We start from the raw sequence: 22,496 nt of genomic DNA, 5'->3' as shown, positions 1-22,496 counted from the left end.
TCTTTATTTAGCACAGTATTTAGATATGTATCTCTTCTCTCCTGCAGTGTCCAGAAGGTTCTCACAAGTACTCCGTCGACAGACATCATTAAATCATCTCTGCCAAGTAAATATTTCAATTATCTAAGTTTGCTGGATGCCATTTTTACTGATTTTTTTCAAGTAATTTTATGAATTGACAGACTAGACTTCACTCAAAGAGGAAAAGATCATGTTAGCAGTTTTTCTCCCAATATTTATTGTGACCATCTTTATAAAATCAAAACAATCAGCAAAAAATGCTTTGCTGACAGGTGGCAACCCCTGATCATTAAATTCAGCAGGGTACTTCTATGAAGCAAAATTATTATTTAAGAAATCAAATTTTCAGAAAGCAAACATTCCATTGATTTCAGAGCAGTTTGTGTTAGGCCTGTTGCAAAGAAAAATATTTCTATATGCCTGACAGTTAATTCCAAATCTAATTGTATAAAACCAGTTGAACTACTGGAGTTTTAAATAGACATATTCTTCCAGCCACAGCAAGTGAGTTTAAAACTACTCCAAAGTGTTTGTTTTTCACTAGTTTATATAAGAGTTATTTATTAAAAAGTCATGAGAACAAATTTTGTGTGGTATGAAAGGGGAAAGAATGCATTAAATTCATTAACACCTCACCCATGTACTGGAATAGAGAGTTTGTTTTCCCAACACACTGAGAGCTCCATTTTTTGAAGGTGTGTCCAACACCTTACGTTAACCCAGTGAGTGGTGAAGCCCACAAGAAGTTCCGGGGGGGAAGAAAACCCACTCCTGCAAGGACTTCTTTGTAGAACTCTTCCTTCATTGTTTTAGTGGTGGAGATAGAAATACTAGTGCTGCCTTCCCCCAGGCATGGTGGATCAACACTGAGCTTTGGAGGTCCCTAAGAATTCAGAAGAAATCGAGATATGGAGACCACAAACTTCTGCATCAGACCTGGGATCAAAGAGTTTACTTTCATGAAACTCTTCAAATGCATAATTTTCTTGGAGAAGCTGGTAACCTTAGCATGGGCTATCATCTCTGCTTAACTTACAGAGATCTGGTGACCATGACCTTGAGTCACTTCCTTTCCTCTCAGCCTGTCTTTCCCATTATCAACAGCAGACTCCTGTCTCAACCAGCCAAGAAGCAGATCTGATGCAGAGGCAAATGAATTTCAACATTTTCATGTGGCTGAGGGAAGAATGAAAGTCTTCATAGTTTGGGTGATGGGAGGTTGCAAACCTTGAGCGGAGTTTGTTTGGTTTTGGTTTGATTTCTCTTGCTGCTTGTCTTTAGATTTGAACTGAAGCTGGTCAAAAGAACCAATAGAGCTGTTAGAGACTGGGGAGTCTAACAGCAGTACCACCAGATCAGGGTTGTTCTTTGGGGTTTGTGGTGGATGCAATCAAAATACTTGCAGTTGATTAAAGCAGGCAGAATGACCTGGGAGTTCTCTGTGATTAGAGGGACCTGTAATGTCCATAAGACATCAAGCTAGTGGGTGGGGATCCATGAGGAAAATCAACTTAGTAAGCCTAGCTAAGGAAGCGTAAAAGGGGATAAAGCCTATTTTTTAACTTAATAAACCATGAACTAATGAATAGATTGGATTGGATTACAGGCATCAAGAACAGTGATCCACAGTGCAGACATCACGTTTCAAATGCTGGAGGACTGGAGGAATGTGGATCTGAATAGCATTACCAAACAAACCCTCTATACTATGGAGGACTCACGGGAGGAACACAGAAAGCTCATCATACAATGTAAGAGCAGAATCCTCAAATAAAGTCAGGTGAACTTGGTTTCCTGCTGAAAACAAAGCTCAGTGAGAGTGACACTGGTTTTGAGCCACTGGTTTGCCTGGAGGCTTAACACAAGTATTAGAGATAAGACCCCCAGGAAGGTTTCATGTTTTGAGGCATAGATCTGGGTACTCTTCCATTAATGAGTTTCTTTATAGTATCCAGAGCAGCTGGTAGCACAAAACTTGCACCTAGATTCAGGAAGATTTTTCTCCATGACCTTCAGCAATTAAGTCTGTGAGTTTATCATTGAATCTGATAAAGTCCAGTCTCTCTTGCTGGAGAGTTAGCTTTTTAATGGCTTTGATACCAAAGTATAGCTTTTTTTATGGCTTTGATACCAAAGTAGCTGTTTATTTGAGTCCCATGTAAACTTATTTATAAAAAGGCTCCATTTTACACAGTGTTTTAATAAACCAGATCATTTGATAGGGTAAGCTTTTACCCTGAACTTTCACGAGTAGGTACAAGTCCCATATTGAGTAAACTCATTGGCTAATTTAGATTCTGCCTAGTATAATGAAGAACGTGAACTGAGAAGTGGCTTTGGAGATGCTGGCAAATCAGTTTTGGAGTCACAGATCTTTTGCAAATATAAAGTTTAATTTGCGTTGTCCACCAAGTGTACATGGTTGTGAGTTTAGGTGTAACACTAAACACACTGAACCCGTCCCTCTGAGGCACAAGAGGTGACCAGCATGTCTTTAGCATCATTCATAACCTCACCTCCCTGTGAACCCAGTTGTTTTATTGCCATCTCTCTCCTGAGGAAGACTAATCATCTTTTGTCCAGAACCATCTTTAATGGGGACCAACCTGGGCACCCACTTGTGGGAGCCCTGCAAGGGTAGGTTTACGAGTGAGGTAACTCTTTCAGTGAGTGACTGGGAAGAGGAGGGCTGACACCTTCACATATATGCTGGACCCTGCAAGGTTGACTTGAGCAGTTGTTCCACTGTATAAACACTGGATATCTTCTTCCCTGTTTAGGGATGGGCCTTGCATTCTCTGTTAGCTCTGTTTTCCAGCAGAGGGGTGCTTGGAACTCTTTTCTTCTTATCCTTTGAATAATTTCCTGCCATTGCCCTTTTCCCTTTTTGAGGACATAGAAACCAGACATGGCAGTAGGGCAGGTGGCATATAGTGAGACTGGAGTCAGAAGCTGGGTGCATCCTTCTGTCATCTTTTATGTTTTTAGTACGTACCAAATACCCTCCCACTGGCCAAAAAAAGAGTTCTCAAAGTTACAGTCCCTAGAAGCAGTAACAGTTTTGGTTCTCATTCAGAAAATCCTTCCTGTTTAGGAAAACTTTTTGTATATGTGTGAACTATTTAAATACAAACTTAAATGTAATAAAATAAATCAGAATTTCCCTGAATGCTAATGGATTTGAACACATTTGTTTCATACTTCAGTCTCATGTAGTCCAATAAGCAATTGCTTAGAAATGGTAGCCTTATATGAATGTTCATCATGAGATGGGATTCCACTGAAATGTGCAAGTGTGTTTAGAGATTATTTTAGAGCTTACAGGTTTTTTCCCCATCTTTGATGTTTATTCTACTTGGCTGAAGATTTTTTCAAAGATCACACACTGTATGATTCATGTGACATAGACTTAAGGCCTCCTTTCACATTCTTGATATTAATAATCCAGAAAGTACAATTTCCAGCTACTGTTATTGGCAGGGGGGAAAAAGTGTTTATAAGCCTGTAAGCAATAGAGGAAAAAAAACCCTGGATGTAAGAGAATCTCTCTCCTGCTGTTATGGTAGTTGTCTCTGACATGGTTTCTTCTTTAGTCTTTCTCAGATCCTGTTGAGCTATTTCTAGCAGTCACAAAAGGCTAAACAGTTACTTTTCTCAAATAGATCATTGCACACAGTTGCAATGCTGCAGCAGTAATGCAGGCAACTGATTTGTTTTTCCACTCTTGTTCTCCTCTTTGCACAGAATGTAAATTACTTCATCTCTTGTATCAGGCAGTTTTTTGTCCAGCCAAATTCTCAGGTAAGGAGACAACATTTAGATTTTTCTGTGATCCTGTTCTGCATAAAGGGAGGTTGCCCATTCATAAAACAATGAAGCAAGATAAGAGTGGCCCAGACATCACTATTTCCTTTCTTCCCCAATTAATGTTTCTGGCCATCCAGTCTTTGCAAGTCTTAAGTTAAACAAAGTTGTAGTCAGGTGTGAAGCAAATGCACTCCTGCTTGTCTTGCTGATCCAGTTTAGAGAACAGGGAGCTTTTTCTTTGCATTGCTGTTGGACAGCTTCTCACTCACTTTAGCTATCATCTCCAAGCTTTGCCTCCTCCACCTCCCTCTCTATCTTTCCTATGGTGGGAAATTCCTTACTCCTGTTATTCATAATTAAGCATAAATTGAAATGCATAGCACATTGAGATCATCCTATATCACAGCAGGTAGAAACTATCTTTCTTCTTGACTTATAGGCCTTTTATTTTAGCTGAATTGAAGAACAGTTTCTTAAGACATCAAAGCACACAATTCTTTGTCTTCCAGCCATTGACTCTCACAAACTTGGTTTGCACTTTTAAAAGCAGCAGTTGGATGACTCGATTGTTTATACTTTCTGTACTAAAATATGAATGTGTGTACTTTGGAGGGGTTAAAAAGTATACAGGTTGCTTTTTTAAACTCTTATTGACTACATTAAGTATAGTACTTGTGCATTGGTAGCAATTTGTTCTGAAGAAGTCTAGGAAATTCTTTGTGTGGGTGTCTGGCATTGCAAATAGATGATTTGAAGCAGTTAAATTATGTTTTTGCAACTAAAACATTATACAGATGGGAACCCTACCAACAATACTCATCTACGTGGTGCTTAGAAGATTCTTCATACACTTCTAAATCAATTTCATGCATGACCTTATTTCATCATCAGGGTCAAGGCCTAGGTTCATACTCTTCATAGAGAACGTGATAAAGGATTCACTTCCAGGCACACCAGAGAGATGAAACTTAAATCAAAAGATTAATTTTAAACAAAAGGTCCTGATTTGCTCACATTAAAACACGATGCCCATTGGCTCCATCACTTTCAACAGAAACAAGAGACCAAGTGAACTTTACAGGGTCAATACCTAGAGAGATGTATTTGTCATAGCTAAGCAACCTGTTACAAAAACTACAGCAAAATTACAATGTTATTGGCAGCTTTTGGTGATTTGTTTCTCTTTTGTTCAAACTGGGATCCAAGTACTAAGGTAGGCTATTTTTAATTTGTCTGCCAGTGTATCAGGAGTTTGATCACCTTCTGGAGGAGCAGTCCCCCATTGAGTCATACATCGAGTGGCTGGATTCCATGGTGGACAGATGTGTTGTAAAGGTTGGTAAGCAGGAGTAAGGATCCAAGTTCCTGCTGTGCGTTATGAGCTCTCTACGTGGCATAGATTTAAAGCAGAAATAGTTAGAAGAAAACAACAACAAAGCCAAGCATTGGTTTTCATGCTCAGGACTCATATTCAGGATTCTCTTCTTTTTACTACTTTTTTTTCTATTCTAGCCCAAAAGATTATATTCAAAAATGGAACAGGGCTGAGGTTTCCAATCATGTGAATATTTCAGGGCTATGGAAAGATTAGTTCAGAGTTGTCCTAACTTCATAGTGCAAATAAAAAGCATACTCTTGTCTGAAGTTTTAAGATTTTTAATTAAAATAGTATCTTTCTAGGCCAGCTAATTAATTTATATACATTTAAATGAAAGGATGAAGGTCTACATTACCATGCAGTCAGGGACAGGTTTATGTTGCCTTTTGAGCTGATTTGAGATTTGAGAGATACCAAGGACTTATATTTTATTTTAATTTAAGTTTGTGCAGAAACCTACTATGGTCAGGCATCACCATAACTTCCAGAGTATGGAACTATATGACTGACAGTTTTAGCTTTTGTCACTAGATATAGTTTGTACTAGGGTGTCATACTAGAATTCCAATTCTACATTCCAGTTGTTATTGATATAAATTTTCAGTATAGAGCTAGAATTCTTGATTGTAAGTTTCCTCCTTAATTAGGAAGAAAGAATGAACACATAAACAATTAGTTTGAGATGAAGACGAGAGCAACTTATTTTGGTAGTCCTTTCATCATTTAGAAAGGAAACTCAGTCTTGATGTTGAATAATACTTCATGATTTCCGCTTTCTGAAGGTGGCTTTCTCTGTAAGCTTGTTTTTGTTGTGTGTTTGTTGGGTTTTGGAATTTTTAGTGTATGTTTTAAGATAATGGTACATGGGTTTTCAGTGTATAAAAAGAAGTCAGATCAGTGCATCGTTCAGCTGTTTCAGACAATAGAAATAAAAGTTTATCTGTGTCAGATGTATCTGTTTTCTTGCAGGTAGCTGCCAAGAGACAAGGCTCTTTGAAGAAAGTAGCTCAGCAGTTCCTCCTGATGTGGTCCTGTTTTGGCACTCGAGTGATTCGGGACATGACTTTGCACAGTGCACCCAGCTTTGGTACTTTCATTTTCTTGTAACAATTGCATGCCACAAAACCCAAACCAAACCAAGCAAAAAAACCTTGTATCCTGGCTTATAATGTATCCTTTACATGAAAACATAACCAGTTTTCACATATCCAGGGCTCTGCTAACAAAAGAGTTGGGGCTACTATAGCTTGGAAATAATGCTTAGATGTGTCTCTTCAAAATCCAGCTGGGGGAGATTGAAACGTTGCTACTTTCTTCTGTTTGTCCTTAGCCAGTCGCTGGAGTTATCAGTCACAGTTCAGCTGTTGGAGTCAGTTACAGGAGCATTCCCTAATACACTTCAGTGCAAACCGAGCCCAGTTACCCAAACCACTCTGACCACGTGTTATGCTGAGAGAGATGGCTTTGTGCTGAAGTGGATGAAAAACTCTCCAGCAAACCACTTTGCCAGCTCCCCTTTTAAAGGACATAGCATTTTAAGATAGTCTTTGCAAACTAAGCCAGTTTCTACAGTCTGGACAGATTCTCTTCCATTCTCTTAGAATTAGTCAGGGTGGAAAACCAGACTTTTACTTTTTAAATGAACAAGCATATTGGTTTTTTTTATATATAGTTTTGATAGGGGCTTTGTCCTGAATCCTGTGTTGCAAAGAATTCAGATTAAAATCAGTTAAAAGCAGGAATAACTGAAAATGGACTGCTGAGTCATGAGTGTCAACATTTCCAGTCTCTTGGGACAGGGTTTTGCATGAGGGGTGATTTTTACAAATAACACATTTGGCCAAATACATTAGCAGAAGATTAATAATTACTGAATTTATGAAAGCACTGCATTGAACAATTATCAGATTTTCTGCCAGCTGAACTTTTACATCCTTTATGACATTAGAGCCATCTAATAGCACAAACTCACATACCATCAGAGATAGGCACAATATCTCCTGTATTTATATTTTAATCTGAATCTATCTTTGTTGGTTTCAGAGTGGTAAAGAGTTTGCCAAACAGGTATTAGAGAGCCACCACTAAACATCAGGATAGTGAGAATCCCCAGGATGACCACAATTTCCATCTGCTAGCTTCTATCTTCAGCACCGGTACCCTGGACGCAGCTATTTTCCACCTTTTCTAGGATTCGTTTTTCCCTTGAGTCACTGCAGCTCTTCTTTCACTGTGATCATAAAAGTAGCTGATACTGCTTAGCAGTATACTTTCCCCTAGTGTTTAAAACTCCCTTTGCATGAGTCCTGAATGGCTGAGATCTGTTTTCTAGCACTTCAGGTTGCTGCAGACAGCTCTGCAGACATCATCCTAACCTGTGAAACACACCAGAACCAAACAAATGAAAAACCATCCTACACTGGTGCAGTGTTGTGGTTCCACTGTTACAAGTCCTGAAATGCTGACATTAAAATGCCCCCAAGGATACATGATTGCTACTGAATTGCACATTGCATTATCTTTTTTCTTGTTCAGGATACGTTTGTAACCTAACCAAGCATTCTCTGTTTCGCAGCATCAATCACTAAGATGTCTTTAATCAGATAGGGATTCCTCAAATAGTTCCTAGATCAGTTGTCTTGATGGTGTCTACAGTAACCCTCAGATGTGATTTCTTACTTATTAATGGAAATATTTATGAGCTTGCCATGTTGTGAGAAAATGAGAAGATTGAGAATTATTTGTTGGTTTGGTCTGTGGACACACTACAATATTGTAGTATCTACCAAAGTAACTTACCTGTTGTCTCTCCTCTAAATTTGACTCATTTCTCCTTTTGGACAACTGGAACCACTCACATAAGTTTGTAGAGCGTGGACTGTTGGGTTTTTTTGAAATCTTTTTAGCTCACTGCATCTGTCTGTGTGTGTAAGTGCATGATTCTGATTCTTCCATGGAGACACGCCTTTGAACATGAATTTGACATTGTTTATATGAAACCACAGTCAGGAAAATAATGTGCTGGTCATAGCTGATGTGTTTTTCATGGTTATGTGGTGGTATAATTAGAACTAGAACATAACTGCTTCTCAATTTGGTAGCCAAAGTAACAATTTTATTTTTTAATTTTTTTTAATCAATCATTGTGCTCAGTGTGAAGCTGAAATACTTTGGGATATTCATCAAATTCAGAAATCTTCATTTTTAAAAACATGAAATTAAAGAGAATTATTTTGTATCTGCCACATTTTAGTGCTTAGACCAGAGTGTTTGCCTCAGCAGTCTTGAAGCTGTGTTAATCACTGCCAGAACAAGATCTTTAACCAAAGAGCTAGAGGATTTGTCTTGTGGGAGAGTTTTCTCATATTTTCTGTGGAAACTCTTTCACTTTGTACAAATCACCTAACCATATGTTGAGGTGTACAAGTCTGCAGCCTGCTAGGTTTGTTTTTCCCTGGGAAGTGATGTGACAAGAGCTTGTTCAGTCTCTAGAATTAACTCTTATTTATAGAGGGTAGATTTTTCCTTGCTCAGGTGCAGCTCCAGTAGAGCAGGAGGAGATCTGAGTCTTCAGGTTTTCCAAGGCGAGAATGATACCAAACCCATATCCCTATCCTATCAGGCAGAAGCCTGGGCTATCCTCACCTTGTTTCACTCAAAATGTCCCAAATGTTATTTAGCCATGGACACAAATTTTAATAATTGTATTAATGACACCACTCTTCTTCTCTGCAAGGCCATTTGACACATGAAATAGTTCTGAGCAGGTTCCAAAAGAATAACCTTTGAATGTAAACAGCTCAGATCCAGATGGCAGAAACTCTTCTGCACTGAATTTAACACATTTCCTTCCAGCTTTGCAGAATACTATACGCATTTAAGTGTGATCTATGCAGAGAAATGAACACTGATTTACTATCCTAAGTATTTACATACATACACCTTTGTTCTTAGATTAAAAGTTTCATATATTTCACTATGTTAGAAACTATTTCAGTGGACTGAGTTTTAATGATCTATTATAATTCAAGCAATATATATACTCAGATACAGTGGTTTGGGGTTTTGTTGGTTGGTTGGGCTTTTTGAAGTAAAGCATTAAACGGTGGGATCTTTAATATATACAGGACAGTATATTATTACTTTCGAAATACATGATACAGAAATTGGATTTGAGCAAGTTGGAATACCTGGCACTGGACTGGCCAGCACAGAGGTTTGATTCTGCAAAGTTTTTAAGTGTGGTGGCATGAGCAGGTTGAAACAATCCGTGGAAAAAAAAGCTCCTCTCTCTCTCTCTGCTCCCTCTCCCTCTCCTTTTTTCTCTCTGCCTGCTGCCTCCCTCCCTCCTTCCTGTCTGTGCATATCAAAGGCACAGTTGGTGGCAGTGTTTGGGTAATGCATCCAGTGTATAAAGTAACTAATTAGTAATAGAAGCTCCATGTTTGTCTCCAGTTCTGGAAATCTCAATGTTGTTTTACTACTTACACATAATTCCTCTATCTGTTAATAGCTGCTGACACCATACATTAGATGGATAATCATTGCCATGATTTCTGTTAACTACTGAAAATTAGAGCTAAGCTGTAAGTCTCTTGAATTACTTCTAACCTCTCCCTCAAGAAGCGCATGGTTTTCCAGTCACAGTCAGATCCATTTTGGTATTTAAATATAAACTTGAAAGAACTAAATAGTTACATGTGAAAAACAGCAGCTTGTAAACACAGAATAAATTATGGTGCATCATGCTGAACAGCTATTCACCATGTGGCTGAAATGCATGCCCTGAGACTGGTTTCACTCTAGAGCTTATATTTCATCTGACTCATTAAAAAAGGTAAAAATATTGCATTCATTCAGTACCAACAACTTGTTTGTCTAGTGTCTTTCATGCAAATTCTGGGCTCAAATCTCTATAGAGAGTTTAAAAATACACAGTGGGAGAAATAATAGGGGAGGAAGAGAGAAATTCAAAAGAGTGACAAGGGCACTAGAGTGTTTTTAAATGCTGCATTCAGTATTGCCAACCCCAAGTCTTCAATATAAAGCATTAGATTCCCTGAAAACAAAGACTTTTTTTTTTTTTTTAATTAATAGCAAATCTTGGAGTTCTGTCATTTGCTTGTCTTTAAGGTTTTAGTGTTTAGTTTGCAGTTCCAAACATTATTATGAAACTACAAACACCTTTCCTTAAAAGATTTGGGGGGTTTTGGTTGGTTGGTTTTTTTAAATTAAAGCTGAGCAAGGAGTTTGATGGGAAACACTAAATACCCTGAGCTTTCTACCACCATGTGAAGTTTGGCAGCATTTAGGTCTCTGTTTTCTTACCTTGGAAATACTTATCAGGGTAACTGCACTAATGTAAACTGTCCACTGAAAAACTATAGTCAGAAGAAGAGAGAGCATGACAGTCTAGATTTCCACTGGGAAAATCCTAGACCAGTAATAAGGTGATTAGCCAGGTCTGCTGTCTTTATTGTACTGCTAAACTGAATAGGATTTATTTAACCAGACTTCGAGCCCAAAAGATTTCTAAACCCAAATTCTCTGTAGCAGTTAAGTGAAGATCTCCACTGATTTGCCCTTGCAAGGTTGGGCAAACCTGTTAAAATATTTGTGTGCATAGATATGTGAAACAAATGAAAAAATGAACGTTTCAGGTTTACCAACAGCCCCAGATTTGCTCCTCATAGCAAAGGTGTTGCAGTCACATACGTACTTGTTCTGTGCTGCCTTGCCCAAGAACACAAAGGCACATGTTCACCTCCCGGGGTGTGTGCTCAGCTCATATCAGTGCCGATAGAAGCCATGCCGGCACGGAGTGAAAGAATGAAGCACAAAGACCATCCAGGTCACAAAGAAAAAGAATGTGCTTAGAGTTCCTTTGAAAGCTGAACTGCCAGCTAGAATTGTATAAAGATAGAGGGTCGTTCAAACCACTTCTTCTGCCCTTCAACAGTATGTTTGAGTAGCAAAATTGAAGTAGGGGTAGTTATCCTTCTTGTGGCTGTGGTAAAAGCTACTATCTCAAGATAAACCTAACTTTCCTCTGAAAAAAACAATCACTGTGAAATCTGATGGGATGTGAAACTTGTATCTTTTTCTCATGGAAGTGTTTTTCTTCAAAATGTAGTAATGGAATTTCAAAAAGAAGGTTAGTTGTTTTTTTGTTTTTTTTTTTTTTTGTCTGGCCATAGTTGATCTCTGCTTCCCTCTCAGCTGGTGATCTTTCTCTGGTTTAAGCCAGTTGCTAGACTGGGTATTACTTTAGCTCGACTGCATTTAAAGTTGCCAGAGTTATTTAATAACTTATATGAACATGTTTTAAATATTCCATGCAAGTCTAAATAAACATAGGAGCTTTAAAAAAAAAAAGAGCATTGTATGATAAGATGCCTTCTGGAGCTATTGCAAGTACTCTTATGTCATGATATCTATTGCATAAACTGACCAAATTCCAGCTTGATATTTGTTAGTCTTCCCCTGCAGATGAACATTATTCCTTTCAGGAGGACACTACACAGCTCTGATGCTTTGCTCTTCTAATTTTCCCTTGAAATGCATCTGTGCTGTCTTCTTCCACATGTATTTTTGTGGTTATGTGTGCTCCAGGGCAAACATTTCTTCACCCTCCCTGACATGTGTCCTTCTTCATAAATTATGGGAAGCAACTAATTTCTTTTCTGCAAAACAAACACAGCCATGCATTTTCAGTCATTTAAAATCTATTATCCATTCCCTGCATCCTCCTGCTAAACTTGTCCGTTCCAGTTTCAACTTGTATTAATTTTTCTTGAAGATGAGTTATCCACAATATTCTAAATGAGGTTTAACCAGTGCCTTCTGCAAGAGTATTAATACTTCTATTTCTATGAAGGACCTATATAAATCATAGGATGATATAAATTTCTGAGGCCAGAACTTCTTACAGTGTGCTGTTAATTTCCATTACTTTAGTCCATAACATCACCCAGTCCTTCCTTTTAACAACATCAGCAATTTCTGTAGCTGTGTTCAAATCTTACTTGAGGATTTGTGGCAAACAGCTATCCATAGAATCTCCTTCTTACAACTAATTTTCAAAGTATATTTGGATTCCATTCTCCCATTTTCTTTTGTCTATCCCCTCACATCCTTTAGCCCTTTGGCCCTCAAGTTTTTCACATTGCTGTCACGTCTGTTAAGAAATAGTATCCAAGGCATCTTTAGAAGTAAACACAGAAACAGGCCAAATGTTATGCCTCTTGTATGATTCAAACTGATAATTAGGAAAAGATGATGTAGTAAAATAATGATAGAGTGAAGCTTTGGCACAAGTCTTTCCATTTAAGACATCTGTGACTGCTGCTAACACGTCTGTGTCTGGCAGTTAATGGATTCCTTATCCAGTCTCCAGTCAATGTGCTGGAGATGGACCATCAGGAGATTTGGAAGATTGTTTCTACATTCCTAATGATGAGTCTCTTATTTCTTTGTTCAGTAACACAGGTAGTTCATAAAATTCATAATTGTATGTGTCACTAAGGCATCCAGTTGAGGGTTTTGCTTCTGAGAGAAACTTATATCTGATCATTTAGCTAAAAGGAAACAATTCTACTGTAGTGTAATTGTCTAAATGTTTCAATGCTAATGAAACCTCATCAAATCCCAGCAATCAGCTAGGCAGCTTCCTTGTACCCTAAATCACAATAATTAGTTGTATAAGCCTGTATTAATCGAGGCCTGAACGGAGTTTGCTAGTCCAGAATTCTCCTTTAACCTCTCTTACCCTGAGTAAGAGATACTTCAATGACATTGACTGAGGCAGTCTTACACAGTGCTGTTTGTGTTGAATACTGTAATCATTGCTTTAATGAGTGTATTGAGACAGTCAATGGCTTTTTTTGTCTGTTCACTTTATTACTAGGGTCTTTTCACCTTATTCACTTGATGTTTGATGACTACGTATTGTACCTGCTAGAATCACTCCATTGTCAGGAGAGAGCTAATGAGCTAATGAGGGCAATGAAAGGAGAAGGAAGCACAGGTGAGTTTGTTCTTTTATTCACCTTTTGTTGTGTTTTTCCACGGGAGTCACTATTTTCTATGTTAGGACATTTCTTCATTGCACCCAGTGAGGCTTGTCAAGCACTGCCTCACTAGAGTAGAAGTGAACAGATGTTGCTTTCAGTTTCTCTGCTCAGGGCAGCCAGCCCCTTATGATGAGAGATCCTCAGAGATCTACCTTCCTTGCATCTCTCATTAATTTTGGTAAATTAAATTCTGCTGTCAACTTTGGGAATTCCCACTCTTCATTTTAGCTGTGACATAATTTGTGACCTTGTAGATTTCTGGGAAGAAGAACATTTCAGTGATGAGGGTAATATCTTCTAGGTGTTTAAAGATCTGGAATTCATTGCCTTCCCATAGTCTCTTGGGTTTTTGAGAAGCTGTTTATCCCTTTCTATACAGCTTTAGAGTGTCATCCTCTTCAGTCAGTGAAAAGTTCATGGTCAAAACACACTGGAATCTCCTGGAGATTCCTGCTTCTTTCCAGTGTCTTTAGAAGGAGTAGGAGTGCCTCACTCAGACTGGACTTCTAATTTTCGGTATCTAATAGCCTGTTACAGGAACATAAACCTTAAGCTGTCTGTGCATGAGTTTCCCCTCCAACAGGAAAAAACACTTTCCTTTAACAGGTCTTATGAAGGTACACTGAAGATTGTAATACTGAATGTTATAGAAGTACTCTTTCAAAGAGTTGTGATTCCTGATATGCATTTCTTGAAACACAGCTTACAGAACTTAACTGCTTGCATTAATGGTTGGGGGTTTTTTAGTTTCTCAGTGTTCCTTTATTTTTTAACTATGTTTTATGATTTTTCCTTTATCCTGCAGCAGAATTAAGAGAAGAAATTATTCTGAGTGAACCAGCTCCTCCAACTCCTTCCCCAGTGCCATTCTCCCCAGCTAAATCTGCCACCTCAGTAGAAGTACCCTCTGCCCCCTCACCTGTCAGCAATCAGTCTCCAGAATATGGTGTCATAGCAGCTACAACAGGTAGGTAGGCTTATGGAAGCTGGATCTGCTTTTGCACTTGATCACCTGAAACTGGGCCTGAGAACATAATGAGATGGCTTTCAAGAGATGAGAAGCCTTCACAAACAGAAATCCAACTGAAGTATCAATTATGCCTTCTCACTGTATCCAAACATTATGTGCAAGCTAAGAGGAAAAAATCGGATGTTTGGCATCCAAAAGCCGAGCAGGAGATCCCAGACTTCAGCATCAGAATCTGCTCAGTAGCTGAGACCTTCAGAAGAGCAGACCCATCACTTTACTTCTCAATGGTTTTAAAAATCGGTCCAATTTTTTGTATTTCTAGCAATGTCCCAAAATAATTGTTTATGAATACAACTCCTCTGAGCCTTTTCAATGACTTTAAGGGCAAACTCCCTAGAAAACTGTATATACTTCAAGGAAATACGCAAGATATTTTAGGGTTAAGTGAGGCTTTCAAGATCCTGAACTACTAGTGGTTCAGGAATTCTTGGTTAAAATAGGACTTGGATATTTTTCAAAATATTGGAGACCTGAATATGTTTAAATAGCTGTTCAAGTCTCTCTTGGGAATGTTTTAGATGACATCGGTGATTTTTGTCTTTCAGTGTTAGAGACTAGGGATTACATGTCTGAAGCCTATTTTCCATTGCACGCTCTATTATGGCAACTCATGATCTAGTTGTACTCTGGTATGCCTACAGATTAAAAAATCTGTGCTTAAAAGCTATTCAATTTATGGGCAGGATTGTCAGAAACCCAGAAGCTCGAAACTATCTTCTTCTTTATTCTGTCTAAATAGACAACCGTCCTGTGTGCTCTAATGTAAAATCACATGTGGGCAGGACAATCTCTATGATCAAAAAAAGAAAGTCACAGGAAAAGACAGGAAGAAATGTGAATGACTTTCAGAAGAAACTCCAGACAGCTGCTCCTCAGTGAAATGGGTGCACAATCAGAATGTGGAAACTGTCACTTTTGTGACGTACTAGAAAAGTTACAAAACCTTCTTGAAAGAATGTCAGAAAGTGATGATACTGGAGAATTTGGCAGTAGCTGAAGGACTGATAAATCTTTCTGACAAATGTTTTTCATGTTTTCAAAAGCACCACAGGGAAGCACAGCACATAATCGTGGTGGAAACAGATTTAAGAACATTGTCCCTACATCAAAACCTAAGGTTTTCTCTCTGTTGGAGACTACAGTATATTTAAGAGGGAAATAGAGTGGCATTATGCCCAGAACAGTTAGATGAGTGATTTGTAGACATAGCAGGTGAGTGCAGTGTTTTGGATCATGCAGCACTGGGGGTGGTAAGTTTGAGTCTGGAAGTGCTGGGTTTGTGGGCAGCGTGCTCTCCAGATGTAGTGGCCCAGTGGAATTGTGATGTTATAACCAGAACTTAGTATGATGTAGAAGTGAAGTAAAAGGATGAAAAGTAGGAAAATGCATGCTCACCAATGGTGCTGGCAGGAATGGAGATTTGAGGGACTTGTGTTTAGGCTGCAGAGACCACAGCTCTGTGTGGCTTATCATAACTATCAACCCAAAGCTTATTCCAGATTCATATAATAGCCTATTTGTGGGCTGTCTGGGTTTCCACCTTCAGCTTATTTGATTTACGTACTTGACTTAGGCATGAATCTGGGCAGGCCTGGAAACTACAGAGTTCTTTCCTATCCTTCTTGAATCCCACTAATCATGCAATGGAATGGATTCACACAAAAACTACATATGCAATTCTTTTTTGTTTTCATATTGTTTACTATTTTATTGTAGTCTGGTTTACTCTCTAATTTTTTATGTTCTGTTAAGACCAAGGTCAGCAAGCTTGAAGTTTCAACCCAGAAAAAGGATCATTTAGGAACACTTGTTGAAGGACCTACTCCCACAGTACAGACAGGATAACTCGATGTAGTTTTTCCCATGGCAGAACTTCTTAGGCAAGAAAGCTATTTACAATTATTTTACCTCTCTTTCCCCCCCTGCCCCCAGCTTTTCATTTTTAGGTTATTTTTAAAACTTTTGTTTGGTTGAATTGGATTTTATTCTTAAGGTCTAATGCAGTCACACTTGTGCAAATGTGAAAATAATTTTTTGCCCAGCACAGTCCAAATTTGTTAGTGCAAGTAGTGGTCTGGTTAAGATTAAATACAAGTACTTGGCTGTTTCCTGGTCTTAATTTAGGTAATTAGTAATACCTCCTTTTTCTATGTCCACCATGTAAGGTGAACTGATCATCTTTTTTAGTTTGCTGCCCATTACAGTGTGGAATACAGGGTTCGTTCACATAAAGTAATGCAAAATAACAACTATGTTCCAGCTGTAGGAAATTGCTGTACTTTAAAACAGGAATGCTGAAGATGTATTGCATATAAACAAACTATCCCATATTCAGATTTGTGGCATTAATGTATAGTATTTTAGAACAGAAACCCTTGTTCTGGGGAGATATATTTAACTACATTCTGGATTTTCTTATGTGTCTTTTATGAGGTAAATGTAAAACTCTGCAAATGCTTTGCAAATCCTGAGAACTAGTTCCATCAGTTACTACTAGCTCTCAGTTCCCCAGTTTAAGACACCATTAACTCTTTCTTGCTTGTGGCATTAGCAATAAAAGTTAATTATTAAACTTGCATTTTAACGTTTTTGCCTTCGGTCAGTGGTCAGCACAAACCCAGCAGATTTAACTGTTGCAATTAAATGATGGCAAGCAAAAGAAAGATAAGTCTTATATATAGCATTCTGTGGTAGAACATCTGGCTAACTTTTTTTTTTTTTTTAAGTTACTAGACACTTAAAAGGATAATTAGACTCCATCCTTTCTAAATCACAAAGGCCAGATTAATGATTGTTCAAACTGCAACAATATTGTAATAAAAGCAATAGCTATTAGGCTGACTATACTATTCTCTCTTAAACCCCCCCTTAAAGCTGTGGTTACTTGTTTGCCAATGCAGTAATTTTTAGACAAAATGAACTCTGAATTGTAAGTAGTTCCTAATATGTTAGTAAATTAATCAATGCAGTTTGCTCTTTAGTTTCAAGAAATGTACGTGTAAAATAATTCTTCAGGGACACAATCATCATTTAAGGTAATTGTTCTTCCAAGGCTAGGCTAGATATTGAAGATCTGGAAATTCAGCACAGGAGATACATGCATAGAGATATCACATCCCATATTTATGTTGTGAGTAGAAGAAATTTCTGGTTTTTTTCTGTAAAGCTTCAGCTCCTTAATTCATATGAATGTATGAGAACATCAGTCCTTTTTCTATAATTAGAGTTTAATTTTCATACCTGAAGAGTATAAAGGTCAAGGTCCCAGTTTTAAGATGCAATTGTCCTTTTCCAGATAGAAATGTTTTTTCTAAAACTTATAGTCAAGGTAATCTTTTTGTTGTGTGGGGGCAGAATGAGGGTCTGACTCCAGATTTCTGGTTGCTTGAGGCTGATCGTGTTCCCTACTGTCAGATATAATACACCATGCTGCAAGTGTCTTGTAAGTGACCTGGGTGGTCGTTTACTCCAACATAAAGCAAATATAAAATGCCATAAAGCAACTTTTTTTAAATCTCTCTGTGCTGGTGTACATGATGACACCAATGACAACAACAGGACTATTGTTGGATTGATAGCAGTTCCATTGCTATTTGGTTCTCTTACAGGTCAAATGGCTTCTTGGTTAATATCCTCAAAGTCACAATTTTTGTAAAAAGAGAAAAGAAAAAGGAGTTATAATAAATGAACTTTCCTATTTTAATCAAAACCTGCATGTTCAGAACACAAAGCAGAGCAAAGTGTTGCTCAATCACTATTGTTTTTGCTTATTTCAGAAGGCAGTTGAGTTGTGTTCAGTCATATCTAAAAGAGACTTCATCTTCTTGAGTTCAGTTCTGCAGCCAGCTGAGGAAGTTATTCATATAGGGCTGGGACATACACAGGTATTAAATAGCTAACTATGAGAAACTTCCAGAGTTATCTCATTTCTTCTTTTCCGCCCTTTGCCACAATGTTGGCATTATCATGGCTGAACTGATATGTGCATACACATCTGGAAATCTGCTGTCTTCTTCTACCCTTCCTGTCTGCCTTTGTGAGTAGACCACTGACAATAATCATATCCCTTCTGCAAAGGCAAAGAGATGTGAGACAACTGTAGATTCCCAAGAATATCCTAAAAACAATACTTGGAGAGCTTTCTGTCACTCTGTAAATCCAGGGTAAATCCCAACTTATATTTTTTTAAACCATGATCTCCAAACCAAAGTATTTCCTAGAGCAGCTGTGTGAAGCACTAGCTTGTAGTACTGAGGACAATTCTTCTTAGGAAAATTAAACAAAGATATTGACAATTGTTCCAGCACAAGACCTATTCTCTGCATTTCTTCCTGTGATGTCTGGACAGGCACAAAGCATGTTACACCCTAAATATGTATTTTAAAATTGAGCTGAGGTAGCTGCCAGTTAGACTCGAATACCAGTAGTGCCCAAGTCATCCCATCCAAGAAGTCTGACTTCCCACAGGGAGCAAATGAAACAACTTGTCCTGCACCAACTCATTTTCCTCTGACTGAGATAAGATCCCTACTGTTTTTCAAAAAATAAAGAGCAGGCTGTCACAATGGCTGGGGCCACTCAAATTAGCCACATTTGGTAATATGCAAAGAATATTTTGGCCCTGTTTTTGCCACTAGGAATAGAGCTCTCAAAGTCATGAGATTTTTGGCTTAATGGCCAAATTTTTTCTTGGAAAAAAAGAGTATCATGTCAAAATCAAACTTTTGGTTTATGCTGAATTTAAAAAGTGAAAAAGTGAAGAAAAAACCCAAAACCCAACAACCCAATAACATTATCCAAAGGCAAGTATTAATTTTTTCAACATCTTTGTTGTCCTGCTTTTCTTTCTTTTCTCTTTGTTGGGTTTGGTGTTATTTTTTTTTTGCCTTTTGAATTTAGTGCTGCTTTGAAAAAAAGTTTCAAATTTTCTTTCAGAAAATAACACTAGGAAAAATAAGTCAACCTTTTTAAATGGGAATATTTCTGCAGACAAGTTGTTGATATTTTCAAACCATTTTTTTTTCTCTTGTTTTCAAGCAAAGCTGTTTGATGACTGCTTAAGTAATTTTGGTCCCTTTCCCATAAATTGTATTTTCTAATGAAGGTAGGCTTCTTTAAATACTTTTCCTCAACTCAAGGAACTAGGACTGCTCATAGTCACGAAGAGCATTTTAGTGCTAGCAAAAATGTGGATGCCTCCTCTTTGGTCTCAGAGACTTCAATAGTCCACTTCAGTGGGATGACTGAAGTGAAAGGATGAATATTCCACAGTTGGTGACAGAAAGTGTGGGCATGTGAAAACAGGCCTAGCACAGATTATCCTTGGTTGTAACACACCCAATGATGTCTTTACTGTAAGAGCACCAAATCACACCCTGTTTCAAGCTGGACTTAGCTCATGAAGCTCAGAAAGTCTACATTCACACCCAGATAGAAGCATTTCCCATTAAAAAAAAAGGGAAAAAAAAAAAAAAAAAAAAGCCTGATTTGGCCAAATAAAATCACCTGAAGAAAATTATGCACATTTGAGATAGGGTTTTCATTTCCAAAGCCATGGAGTGGGCACATACCTGGTAATACAATCACTTACCCCTTTGAAGTATGCCCTTTCATACTAAAGGAAGTCCTAGAATTCACACTGAAAAGAGAGTTACCTCCTGCAACTCCTTTTAGATACTGGAAAAGAGTCAAGAGTATCCAGAGACCCCCAAACCAGTGTTCACATTGGGTTAAATTCAGTGTTCTGGTCCTCATTTGCAGGGTAATCTCATCCAGTATGGTCATGACCTCCAGCAAGAGCTGTGTTATACTGCAACAATGGATCTGTCAGCCTCCTGAGTGAGAGGGGTGTGTGCAGAGGACAAAGGTTTCTCAGCAGCTGGCTGGTGAATCTGGAGTTCCTGCCTGGAAGGGATCAGGATGATTAAAAAACTCAGCACCTTCCAAGCAAAATGGAAAATCCACTTCTTTCCTTTGCTCTTCTCACAAATGTTCTACATGAAAAAACAAATTAAGTCCAGTCCCAGCCACCTCAAAAGAAGAAAGAAACATTATTTGTGGGAAGAAGATGACTAGGCTATTGCTGTCTATATATTTGTTATAATTTGGAGATCTGCCACTGTGTTGCCACTACAAAGGCTGGTACCTAGCTGAGTGGAACAAATACAAACTGCAAAAGAATTCAGTAAATGTATTTGCATAACACCCATCTTTTTCTAATCCTTCATTGTTCTGATCATACTTCCTGCTTCAGTCCAGGCCTGATCAGCCTCAAAGATAAATGGGCCAGCAGCCTGTTCCATGTGAGAGAGACCTCAGGGTTTGGTGTATCATGCCTGAGAAACACACTGATGCTCTTCCAGTTCTAACTCCTATTTCAGTTTTTCTGGGATAGCCTCCAATTCCAATGCCACACTGAAAGTTCACAATCTGAGCTATTCCAGATACATCTCTTACCTCTAGATCTTTGCACACTCCAGATGATCTATTTGTATGCCTTATATAACTGTTCTCTTCACTTTGGTTGATGCTGTTTCTGTTATCAGTGCCTATTAGGTCGCTTTCCTGCAACCATCTCAAAGCATAACACTCCTAATAGCAGACCCTGTTAGATGCGTTCCTTTAATACTTGTTTGTTTGCAGGAGCTATGCAATCCTATACGTGGTCACTCACCTACACTGTTACCACAGCTGCTGGGTCACCTGCTGAAAATTCCCAACAGCTGCCTTGCATGAGAAGTCCACATGTACCATCATCATCTGTGACACACAGGATACCTGTTTATCCCCACAGAGAAGAACACGGGTAAGTCAATTCCCAGTGTCTTGGAGGGTTTTTGTATTAATTGATGCTTAGGGTTTTTTTTTAGAAAGTAAGTGAAATCTGTTTCTTGATGTAAAAATAGTCTGTATTGCACAGATGCTGATATCATTATTCTTTGGCTGTTGTTGTTGTTGTATGATTATGTGATGCCTCAGCTTTTATAATTTCATTTAATTCCGTTTTAAAACACAGTAGATTTGGAGAATAGTTTATAGAAGAGAAGGCTTCAGTAGATTTCTTCTCTGATTCCTGTTCTCCTGTGCCATGTTCTATCCCAAAGGCTAGATGTGCCCAAAGGATAACCCCATGTCTCAGGAGAGGTAATCCTCCTCCTCTGCCCAGCACTGCTGAGACCACATCTGGAGCACTAGATCCAATTCTGTGCTCCCCAGTACAAGACACACACAGGCATTCTGGAGTTAGTCCAGAAAAGGGACACTTAAATGATCCCAGGGCTGGAGTGCCTGTCATACTATGAGAGGCTGAGAGAGCTGGGATTGTTTAGCAGCAAGCAGTGAAGGCTCAGAGAGGGCCTTAACAATGTGTATAAATACCCGGTTGAGGATGTATCACAGTATATTAGAGGCTGGAAGGGACCTCAAGAGATCATCAGGTCCAACCCCCCTGCCAGAGCAGGATCACTTAGGGTAGTCCACACAGGAATGCATCCAGGTGGGTTTTGGAAGTCTCTAGAGAAGGAGACTCCACAACTTCCCTGGGGAGCCTGTTCCAGGGCTCTGTCACCCTCACTGTAAAGAAGTTTCTCCTCATGTTGAGGTGAAATCTACTATCTTGAACCCATTGTTCCTTGTCCTATCACTGTGTACCACCTAAAAGAGCCTGGCCCCCTCCTCCTGACACTCACCCCTCAGATATTTATAGACATTGATCAGATCCCCTCTCAGTCTTTTCTTCTCAAGACTAAACAGCACTAGGGCTCTCAGGCTCTCTTCATAGGGGAGATGCTCAAGTCCCCTCATCATCCTCGTGGCTCTCTGTTCTTCTCAACGGTGTTTAATGACAGGCCAAGAAGCAATGGGCACAAAAACAAGCACAAGAAATTTTGTTAAAACAGAAAAGCAAAAAGAAATGTTTTACTGTAAGTGTGATCGGACATTGGAACAGGTTGCCCTGAAGGGCTGTGGAGTCTCCATGCTTACTGATATACAGACCTAATCTGTACAAAATCCTGGGCAGCCTGCCTTATCAGACACTGCTTTGAGCAGGGGTATTAGACCAGACAACCTCCATAGGTTCTTTCCAACCTCAATGATTCTATGACTGCTGTTAGACCTTCTGGTGTGAGATACAACATGACGTCTCTAGAATACCATCATAAAGTCAAAAGAATAGCAGAAGTTTAAA

The 22,496-nt window shown here is 38.6% G+C and overlaps 1 protein-coding gene across 1 annotated transcript in view; it reads left to right on the top strand.

The window, feature by feature from the left end:
* Positions 1-22,496, top strand: part of RFX4 (regulatory factor X4) — a 75,513-nt gene that overhangs the window by 43,903 nt on the left and 9,114 nt on the right. Inside the window, exons 12-18 of the mRNA XM_054386834.1 lie at positions 48-106; positions 1,628-1,772; positions 5,069-5,163; positions 6,176-6,293; positions 13,113-13,232; positions 14,084-14,245; positions 20,951-21,113. Coding sequence (XP_054242809.1) covers positions 48-106; positions 1,628-1,772; positions 5,069-5,163; positions 6,176-6,293; positions 13,113-13,232; positions 14,084-14,245; positions 20,951-21,113 — 862 coding nt within the window. The remainder of the gene's footprint in view (positions 1-47; positions 107-1,627; positions 1,773-5,068; positions 5,164-6,175; positions 6,294-13,112; positions 13,233-14,083; positions 14,246-20,950; positions 21,114-22,496) is intronic.

The sequence above is a fragment of the Indicator indicator genome, chromosome 14 (genome assembly GCF_027791375.1).
Source record: "Indicator indicator isolate 239-I01 chromosome 14, UM_Iind_1.1, whole genome shotgun sequence".
Lineage (NCBI taxonomy): Eukaryota > Metazoa > Chordata > Aves > Piciformes > Indicatoridae > Indicator > Indicator indicator.
Note: the sequence above shows the minus strand (reverse complement) of the source record. Positions and strands in the feature narration are given on the sequence as shown.